Source organism: Carya illinoinensis, chromosome 4 (assembly GCF_018687715.1).
Source record: "Carya illinoinensis cultivar Pawnee chromosome 4, C.illinoinensisPawnee_v1, whole genome shotgun sequence".
In the NCBI taxonomy this organism is placed as follows: Eukaryota; Viridiplantae; Streptophyta; class Magnoliopsida; order Fagales; family Juglandaceae; genus Carya; species Carya illinoinensis.
In genome coordinates, this window is record NC_056755.1 from 31,890,510 (window position 1) to 31,901,678 (window position 11,169).

At 33.9% G+C, this 11,169-nt stretch overlaps 1 protein-coding gene and 1 pseudogene across 2 annotated transcripts; one reads left to right on the plus strand and one right to left on the minus strand.

The window, feature by feature from the left end:
* Positions 1–3,946: 3,946 nt before the first annotated feature.
* LOC122306416 lies at positions 3,947–5,459 on the minus strand (annotated as a pseudogene).
* A 247-nt stretch (positions 5,460–5,706) lies between these two features.
* LOC122308179 (ankyrin repeat-containing protein BDA1-like) lies at positions 5,707–8,302 on the plus strand. Of its 2 annotated transcripts, XM_043121369.1 has the most exons (3): positions 5,707–6,621; positions 6,919–7,509; positions 7,667–8,302. In XM_043121369.1, the coding sequence occupies exons 1-3, from the start codon at positions 5,878–5,880 to the stop codon at positions 7,682–7,684; spliced, it is 1,353 nt and encodes a 450-aa protein (XP_042977303.1). In that variant the 5' UTR covers positions 5,707–5,877; the 3' UTR covers positions 7,685–8,302. The 2 variants fall into 2 exon arrangements, with proteins under 2 accessions (XP_042977303.1, XP_042977300.1); XM_043121366.1 differs by having other exon boundaries at positions 5,708–6,621; positions 6,919–8,302.
* The last annotated feature ends 2,867 nt before the right edge of the window (positions 8,303–11,169 follow it).

The window sequence follows — 11,169 nt, forward strand, 5'->3', positions numbered from 1 at the left end:
ACAAGAAAAGTTTTGTTCTCAAGCCAAGTTGGTATGTAGAGCATCTCTAAAAAAAATTTTGCATGCTATAATTTGATGTAGAAGATAAATTTTAAATTTTGAATATTACAAATCAAATTTTATTATTTAAGTAGTATGGATGGTGTATTCTACCCACCAACTTGAGAATAAAATTAACTCTATTAAAAATAGTATGAGCGTAAAAAAAATCAAAATACTAGTTAAACCAACGAATTAAACCCATTGGTTCAATTTGTAACTGGTCCAATCTGGTATTGGTTCTTAAGAATTTAAACCGATTCTAAATCGGTTTTGTACGGATTTTCTTATTTTAAAAATCGATTTGAACTGAATCAGAAAAATATATATATATATAAAATATTTTTTTATATTATATTACATGCTAAATTTTTAATTAATATAAATGAAATTTTAATCTTATTATTCATGCCTATTAATATTATAACTAATAAGTTAATCTTACTAATAACTAATAAATTAATTTCACTAATACGTTAGATACTACTACAGTATAATTAGACACTAATGAATTAGTAATTATTAATAATAAATAATAAATTCAAATAATTAAGTTTTGGGCAGGTTTGGAAGTAAGATAAGAATTTTGAGTTTGAGATAAAAGTTTAAAATATTATTTTTAATAATATTATTCTTATTATTTTGAGATTTGAAAAAATTATATTGTGATTTAAAAAAGTAAAATTATTTATTTTATTTTGTATACAAATTTGGATAAGTTATAATGATGATATGAGAATTTTGTATCTCTTCTTACTTTCAAACATATCCACGTGTTGAAAAAACCGGTATGTAGCGATTCAATTCCAAAACTTGACCAAGCCGAATCAGCTACACCTCTAAACAATAGTATCGTTTTATTTATCATTTCATTTCACTTTCTACCAATCATTCCAAAGACGGGGATATAAAATGCATGACATTTTTGTTTCGAGTTTGAGTGCATTTAAAATTTTAAAATCTACCTTTAAAGAAAAACTGGTATGCTTTGCAAATTTAATATAAAAAAAATTAAAATCTAATTTCTCATAAAAAAAAATTTAAAAAAAAAAAACTCAAAATCAAAATTCCATTGAAAAACCATTCCAAGAGATTATACAAAACAAATGTTACAATTTTAAAATTACTTTAATATGCTTATTAAATAGTAAATAATTTTTCAATAACAGAATTATTTTAAAAAATTCTACAATTAAAAGCTTTATTTATAATGTTTTTCTTGCTTCCTAATTATCACAAAATTTGATGATGTTTGACAATGACAAAAGATTTTTAAGAGAATAATGATTAAAAATATAATAGATAATATTATTGATAAATGTTAGTTGTATTCATAAATCTTACTCTTAACTTAACGTAATGTAGTAGGTCTACTTTATAATAAGACCAGTGTTACAATCTAATTGATCCATTAAGGACTAATGTTGATAGCAAGAGCCTTTCATCCTATCTCATTTAATCTTAATATCCAAACACCATAAATACAAACACCTTTTAATTTTAAGGTTGTATTTAATTAGTTTTTGAATTAAACTCAATTAATCTCAAACTGATCATTGATGGGATCTATTAGTTTTTCAAATTCTTATAAAAAAGATAAACTCATACCATCCTACTTCATATATTTTAACCTAAAAAGTTAAACACATCTCAACCTTAAATAATTAAACACATCTTAACGTAACTTACAAAATATTACTATTCACAACTCAACTCAACATCTAAATGTAGTTTAAATATTCGACTTTTTCGTTTAATTATTACTTAATCAACTTTTTCAAACTTCCAAACAAAACAAAACAAAAAATAATTCAACTTTTCCAGATTTCAAAATAAAAATTATATGCTATCAATATTTTACCTTTATAATATTTTTATTAAATTTTTTCACTCATTTTTCCCAAAAATCCATAAAACATTTTAATTCAAATCATGTACCTACTATTTACAAATAATTTTACTACAATTTATAAATCATCTCATCTTATCCCACTATTCAAACTATGCCTTAAATCTTGTCATTGGAAAAAGTGGACTTCTATGTATGTGGGGAAGCCATATGGGTAAATGGGGTTTAGGGATCTAGACTCTTTTAATTATGCACTCTTGACAAAGCAGTCATGGAGAATGTTAAACTATCCAAACTCCTTTCCAAGTAAAATTTTCAAAGCCAAATATTTTTCACACTCTTCTATTAGTTCTGCTACATCGGAATCTAAGCCTTCATACATTTGGAAAGGTATCTGGCATGCAATACAGTTACTGAACGAAGGAATAGTATGGTGAATTGATGATGGTAAGCAAGTCCACATTTGGAAAGATGAGTGGTTGCCGCATACTAAATCAAATCACATTTAATTTCCAGTGAGTGTATTATGTGAAAATGCTCTAGTTTTTGAACTGATTGACACAAAGGCTGGCCAGTGGAATATGGATCTACTTCAAGCTATCTTAAATCATAAGGATATAGTCCAGATCATGCAAATTCTTGTAATTGGTGAAGAGGTTTCAGACAAACTAGTGTGGGGTGAAAATTTAGATGGAAAGTTTACTGTGAAAAATGCTTACTACCTGTGATGCATCTGTCCCAGAGCAATAGAGGGGAATCTTCACAACAGGTTGTGCCTTAGTATCTAAGGAAGAAAATATGGTCTTTGAAAGCAACAAATACAGTTAAAGTTTTCATGTGGCGTGCTTGTGTTAATGCCCTCCCTACTAAACTAAACTTATTTAAAAGAAATGTGGTTGTAGAAGCTGTTTGTCCAATCAATTTACAAGAGGTTGAAGCTAGCACAAGATGTGTGGTTAACGAGAGATTGAGCTTTTCAGAAAGCAGCTATAACAGATCTAACTTTTGAAAATATCTTTATTAAGATGATGGAGAGATGTTTTTTCACAGGATTTGGTCTTATTTGTTGTTATTGCTAGATCAATTTGGATGAGAAGAGACAAACTGATTTTTGAAAGTTCATTCCAAGATCCTGCTTTTCTATACAATAATGCTATAAATGAAGTTTCTAATTACAAGGTTGCTATGGAAACTATAAGAACTCATCGGGGGATCACACAATCTCAACCACCACAGTAGGAAGCCCCTCCACCAAAGTGGGTTAAAGCCAATTGGGATGTAGCAATCAATACCAATAATCAGAAGATCGGTATTGGTGTTGTTCTTAGAGACGATGAAAGCCATGTTTTAGTTAGTATGATGAAACCTTTAACTTATTGTGTGGAACCTTCTATTGTGAAGCGAGGGGCCTACTGGAAGTAACTAATCTATGTAAGGAACTCAATATGTAGCAAGTCCTTTTTAAGAGACTCTATTAAAGTTGTTGAAGCTTCTATCGAACAGAAGGAAAATGATGGCTCTTTCAGATAGTTGATCTCTGTAATTCGTGGGGCATTTAATAATTGCTCTTGGAATATAAGGCATGTTAAAAGGGGAGCAAATGGGGGTGCAGACACATGCTAGGGAGGCTAACAGAGTACTTGGATGTTGACTCGATAGCGGCTTCTATCATATATTGTATGGGTTGAAAGCCTTATTACGTGATAATCAAGAAATGTCTTGTCTTTAAAAAAGAAAAAAAAAACGACAGAGAAGATGTATTATTTTATGTAGCGGTGCTAGACACACAGCTGGCGGCTCCCGCCAATGGTTTAGAATTATTTATTTATTTATATATATTTTTAATATATTTAAATATTTTTTAAAATATAAAAAAATTATGATATTATTAAAAAATATTTATTTAATTATTAAGGAAAAAAATAACAATAAAAAAATTAGAAAAAATATAAGGGTAGAATTCAGCGATGGAAATTAGCAGTAAGACTAGTATTTTCCTATAAAATATTATTGGGAGCACCCCCGTTTGGGAGTAGCCGGCGCACACCTTACATGGCGCTAAGGTAAAAGACCAAATTGTCCCCTTGTCCCCCAGCTTCGAATTCCCTCCCTTGAAGGCAAACATTTGATTTTCTCTCGAATTCGCTCCCGCCTCTTTTATACCTCTAGGATGCGCTTATGAAGCGAGTGCAATGGAGTTCTCCATGAGAATTGCCGGGGGATTGAGAAATGAAGATTCAGACCCTATCCTAACAGGGAATTGCAGCAGCAAGAACCCATAAAATAAACACGAGCACATAGCTCATGGTGAAAATGGGGACCGCGAGCCCACTTGTAGCTGCAATCTCATTCCCACCTCGTGGGATCAAGTTGTTGGCAATCGATTGGAGTTGCTTAGCTGTAGACCAAGAATGAGACACGCTCCATGAAAGAGACCGAGAATGCCGCCCCAGAGAAGGAGGAGTGACGACGATGATGACCCTTGCTTGTATTATGACGCCCAAATGACCGATTTCTGTGTGAAAACACCGAACTAGTCTTTCTCGTCCAGCATTGTGAGTGCTAGATCCATCAAAGCCTTTCTTGCACGCCTAAACTGGCCTTCACCCAATGCCCTCTGGCGAGATTCTAAATCGCACACAACTATCTCCAAATGCTTCTGCCATAAACGAACATTATCAATCCCATTACGAGTTGCGTTACAGATCTCAAGCGACTTCACACTCCTTTCAAAGAATTCAGCAACCAGTCTGTCCAAAGGCGGCTTTGAGACCCATACTCTGTTTTTCACCAACATAATCCTAAATTCCTCCTAGCAGCAGACAAGGATGTCCAAAAGCTTCCGTATCCACGCAATTGAGAGCAACTCATCGGCACTAACTTCTGAAAGGTCATGGAAGCGGTCTCTAACCTGTTTCTAGAACAATTAAAGCTCAGATTCCTGGGCACTGAGTTCGTGACTTGTTTCCAGGGAGGGAACTTGTTCTCGCCTTATACTCCAAATCGAACGACCAAATGAGGCCAAGAGTGAAGAAGAACCTGGTTTATCAGTGGAGGAAATTGTCACAATATTCGAGAAAAAGGCGAATCTAAAAATCCAAAACCAAAATCCACCAACTTTCAAGATCTATCATTATTATTCAATTGACAATCCGAACGAACGCAGAAGATTATCGGTAAATCTCAGCATAATTACGTCAACCAAATCAAGATTTTTAACCAATTTTATCTGAGCCAGATCCCATATACAAGAAATCTCAAAAACCTAGCTTTAGTTACGACCGGATGAATCGGACCGAAACCCATTAACTCCTATCACTGAGATCGAAAAAATCTTGACACTCAGATCAAGAAGTTTGAGAAACTAGATGGTACGAGAAGTCAATACTCAAAGAAATATTTGGTTTCCCAAGGACCGGCAGCTCTGTGCAGACGAAGTACTGTGCTCGATGTTTCTAGCCCGAGAGACGGCGTCACCGGTGATGCTGAGCGGAGGAACCTGTCATGCGGGTGACGAACGGGAGCTTTCGCGGGAGGATTTCGAAATGGAAAAGCAAACCGAGAACCCCATTTCAAAAACGCACGTTTTCAATTTTTTAATTTTAAAAAAAAAAATCGGATTCCATGTATGGTGTGCAAGTGTGCTCCGCTACGGTTGTGAATCTGTAGTACTACTCTTTTCCGATTGTATGATACACCCGGATTCACGGAAAAAAAACACGTGAAAATAACCCATATGATTCAAATGCCGAGAGAGAGAGAGAGAATTTCATTTATATTATTTTCCCATTTCTGGGTCAAAGTTGAGCCTCAGTCTTACGTGTGAATCATTACAATATTCAGATCATGGCGAAGAACCTAACAAGTGTGAACGCTGAATTCTATTGGCATGGAAACTTCCGTAGGCTCCAAATTTTTGCGATCTTCTTCGATGGCTTGGGTCCCACAATTTTCCAAGACCTTAGACCTCAAGTATCCAACTTTAATTTATGCTTCCAGTCAACTCCCCATGGCCGCCATCTCCTTTGATTGGCTCTTTCACCGTTTCGGAACACAGGCCTCACCATAGTTTCTCCAAAACAGCCATACATCTCCAAAACCCAAGAAGATACAGTCAGCGTACGACACGAAGAGAAGCTTTCCAGATGAAAGGGAGAGATATGGAGAAAAAGCTTTCAGAGGCAGCAATGGAAGGAAACGTCTCGACCCTTAAAGAATTGCTTTTAGAAGACCCTCTAATTCTCGACAGAATCATCGTTTCTTGCGTATCAGAGACTCCCCTTCACGTATCTTCCATGCTGGGCCACTTGGCTCTGACCAAGGAGTTGCTGAGTCTGAAGCCCGAGTTGGCCTCCGAGTTGGACTCGCACGGATCGTCTCCGCTTCATCTGGCGTCGGCGAAAGGGCACCTGGAGATAGTCAAAGAGCTGCTGTTGGTGGATCCCGAGGCTTGCTTGGTGAGGAACCAGGAGGGGAGGACTCCACTCCACCTGGCGGCGGTTAAGGGGCGAGTTATGGTGGTGAGTGAGATGATCCGAGTCAAATCTGAATCAACTCGTGTGCTTACGGATCGAGGTGAGACGGTGCTGCACCTGTGCGTGGGGAATCATAATAGGTTGGAGAGTTTGAGGGTGTTGTTTGAGGCTGTTGGGAAAGAGGTTGATTTGGTGAATTCGAGGGACTGCGATGGGAATACCATTTTGCACATTGCTGTGGCCAAAAAGCATATTGAGGTATTCTTTCTATACTCCAATTTATCATTAACACCAAATACAATTATTCTTATATGTATATAAAGATGCTTAAACTGGCGCTCATATCAACGACATTAGAGATCTTACCTATTCAAATTCTTGGGGTTATGGCGTTTGACAAACTACAATTGATTGATTGAATCTCAGAAATCTAACTCGCCTCTGTATTTTCAACTCTGTTGTGCTGAAGAACTGGGTATCTCTTTAGTCTTTTAGAGCGTCTTGTGGAAATAATCACCTTCTTTTTACTAAAAGGGCATTTATAAATTTTTGCAGACCATAAAGTTCTTGCTTGCTCATACTGGTGTGGATGTAAACGCATTGAATAGAAGTAACTCTACGGCATTAGACATTCTGGTAGGGAGTCCCAGAGATTTGAGGGATATGGAGATTGAGGAGTTGCTTCAAGGTGCTGGGGCTTTAACTGCAAAAGATATACCTTCTATTGTGCAAGACTGGGCTCCAACGAAAGTTCCTCAGGTAACAAAATCTGTAACCTCACCACTAATGTCAAAAAGGGGTAGTGATTCAAAGAAGCCAGCAGCCAAACAGAAAGATTCTGATTGGCTTGGTAGGAAGCGAAGTGCATTGATGGTGGTGGCATCTCTGATTGCAACTGTGGCTTTTCAAGCTGGAATAACCCCACCAGGAGGAGTTTGGCAAGATGACCTGACAGTGGACGGTAATGGGAACCCTGTAGAGAAGCCTCACTCTGCTGGAACATCAGTCATGGCATATACAGACTCATTTGAATATGGCCAGTTCATGATTTTCAACACAATTGCTTTCCTCGCATCTCTAAGCATAATTCTTCTACTTGTCAGTGGATTGCCAATAAAACGTCGAAGATGGGTGTGGATTCAAATGGTAATATTGTGGATTGCAGTTACTGCCCAAGTGGCAACTTACTTTATTGCCCTTCGTCACATGTCACCAGATATTATTCAAGCGCAAATTATGCTACGTAAGGTGACTGAGATTTCAGTCCTGACATGGTTGACATTAATGGCTGTTGTTTTTATAGGCAATATCGTTCGTATGAATTTATGGGTTCTCAGGAAGTATGGATATCTCAAGGAAAAAGAGGCAGTGCCTCAAGCTGCAACTGATGGTGAGCAGGAAGAGGTTTGAGGCAAAGTTTGTAGAGAAAATTTTCTTCGTTGTTTTGGTGTAGACAGTATATAGCCAATCCAGTTCTTCTTGCTGTAGTGTTGTTGATATCTCAGATTTTCGCTCCATTGGTCCACGTGATATGGATGTTGATGCAATCCTTTGTCAAGATTTGCTGCAGATCAGGCATTGTTGTTCTTTTCTCATAGATTCCTAAAGGAAGCCTATCTTGATGCTGATTGTTGTTGGAATGGGTTAAATACACCGCACCATGATCTTTCTTCGAGGACTCTACATCTGTGTGTCAAGTCTTTTGCCAAGTTTTCTACAGACCAAGCCCGATTCAAGCATGAGACGGTTTGAGTTTTAGCAGCAATTTTGGATGAAAATATTGAAAGCAATGCAATGTCTTCCTGATTATTCAAGTATGCAAGGCCGTTATTGTAATCTCTTCCTTTGTTAATTGTACATAGTATATATTTGTTTGAGAAGGCGTCCTTATACTGAAAAAACACAAAATGGTAAATTCTAGATAGTACATTTCCTTGCATTTTTATCTTGTTTCATTTTACTTTCAATGGCTGAGGTGTGAAGGAGAGAAATTCATGAATGGCTTTCAGCTGCTGCTGCTGAAGACTCCCCTAGAATTTTAGCCAACTGCAAAAAGCATGGAAGAGAAGACAAAAGTCAGCTTTCACCAAACCGGTGAAAACCCAAACATCGATTTCTTGGTGGGTACCTGATTAGTAATTTTTTTTCCCCCTGAATGGGAGATGATGATTTTTCTTAGCTGAAAGTGCCAATGTTTTTTCTGGGTTTGCTGAAAGTGCCAAGCTAACGGTTATCTAATTCCAAGGCAAATGTAGTCTAGAAATGAGAATCAAAAGTCATACAACTAAACTTTCAATGGTTTCAGCCTCAATAAGAGTTGTCAATCGTAGTGTTCTTGGTCATCTTGAATCGTTGAAGCTTTCTAGCTTTCTAGATGGAGTATAAAAAAGCGGCCTATATTTTCATACATAGACCGGAAGCATTTTCCCAGCCGGGTTGACCGGTTGGGTTCAATTTTTTGTCATACTTCAATTTATGACCCTTCTTTGGCAGATTTTTCATTTTTAGTAATGAATCGTTATACGTGTACAATTTCTTTTACAATTTTTTAGAAAATTATATTTTAGCATTATAAGTTATTTTACAAAAATATTTTTCATTCAAAACAAGATTGTATAAAGAGTTGTGAAAAGAATATATATATATATATATATAAATAATATTAGATACGGTACTAAGGTATACAAGTCTCACGTTATCTTTAAAAAAAAAAAAAAAATTAGTAAATTTGAGACTAAAAAATTTTTAATAATATATCTCATTTTTTTAAAAATGATTACTCATAACTTGAATATCATTTATCTAAATATATATCATTTTTCAATTATATTAATTCTTAAGTACATTCAAAATTCCTCTCCGCGTACGTGGCATGTTGCCATCCAAAGAGAACGTTTTTGTAACCGATAGAGTCCTTGTAAGATTTTCAAACGACGATGTATCCTAATGCAGCCACTTGGACGAATGGTATCTCGACAACCGTTTAACACCGGAAGTGTTAATGGGATTCGATTGATCTGTCAAAAAGAAGTCATGACTGGTTAGGATCGGGATATATTTTATCTTATTATTATAAATTTTTTAAATTTTTATATAAAATATAATAAATAATTTTATTTTTTTTAAATTTTAATTTTAATTTTTTAAATTTTAAAATAATAATAATATTAAAATATAATATTTTAAACTTTCATCTAAAAAAAAATTATGATCTCATTCTCCAAATTTAACCTTAGAGCACTTCTAATAAAATTTTTTATCTTATTTTTTAAAATATATTTTTAAAATATATTATTAAAATTTATTTTTTTTTATTTTGCATATTCTCTACATCAGTTTATTTCTTTTATATCATTTAAATGTTATACTTTTTAATATATTTTATTTATTTCAAATAAAATAAAAAATCAAAAAATAGAGAAATAAATGAATAAAGAGTAAAAAGTAGAGAGAGAAATTAATTAAATATTTATACAAGTGTGTACCGTATTTTATAAATGTAGAAAAAGAACTGTAGCAAACCGGATATTAGTGATAAAATACATAATCTACTAGATAAGCTATTTTGAACTATTTTATTCAAACTTTACAAAAATAAGAATTACATAATCCATTAGAAATGCTCGGTAAAAAGGTGCGCGAAAGATATTTCGTTACACCTCATTACCATTAAATATTTAGATATTTTGATAATTATATTAGATAAACATCAATAAAAATTATTACTTTTATATATTTTTCAAACTTTTAAATCAAAATTAATTTTCTTCTTAAAAATTTGAATATGTGAAAAAAATAACTTTTTTGAATATGATTATCAAATGGGGCTAAATATCATTTCCCTTTCTCCACAACTAACTAACAAGATGCGAGTCCCACGTAGGAATTGACTACACGGTACCGTCCCTTTGCAAATCGAATAGGTATCATAGACCATTAGAAGAGATAAATTGAGGCTTTAACTATTGTAATTGATAATTGATATTTTACTCTATAAAATTATACTTTGGAATATCATTAAGGCTTCATTTGGTTTTACAAATCATCTTATCTCATCTCATCTTATTTAAGTATTACAATTTTATCAGATTTTTACATAAAATATATTAAACAATTCAAATTTTTCAAATTTTAAAATAAAAGTAATATTAAAAAATTATATTCTAATAATATTTTATTCAATTTTCAACTTTCATCTTATCTTATATGTATAACCAAACGAGACTTAAGTTTTAACTACTTTTGACTTTTGATTGGTATTGTTTTCTGTCTTGGCTCGATGTATATGGTTCAAAAGGAATACTTTTATACATGAAGGTTGTTTTCAATATCCTGTTCTGTTTATCAACAAACAGTCCAAGCTATTGAGGACTTTATGGATGCAATGCACCATCAACCTGTGACTAGAAGTAATACAGAACCTACTGCATTACATTGGGAAGTTCCTTCTCCCAATTGGGCTAAGGTAAATTGGGATGTGGCTACGTGTGCTGACCATGATAAAATTAGAGTTGGTGTGTTGCTAAGAGATTGTTCTGGTTCAGATAAAGCCTATGTTTTATTGTATTGATCCTACAATTGCTAAAGCCAAGGGCTTAATCAATGCTATTTTATTTTGTCAAAATCTTGGCCTAGATTACTAGTAAAATTGTTAAATTTCTGATACTTTAGAATATCAATTGCTAAATTTGTACTTTAAACTGTTAGAAATATTTTAAGTAGTGGATGAACCTACATAGACAATAAATAATATAATGTATAATTTTAAAATATAAGGTTTGAGTAATGTTTGTAAGGCCCATTAAA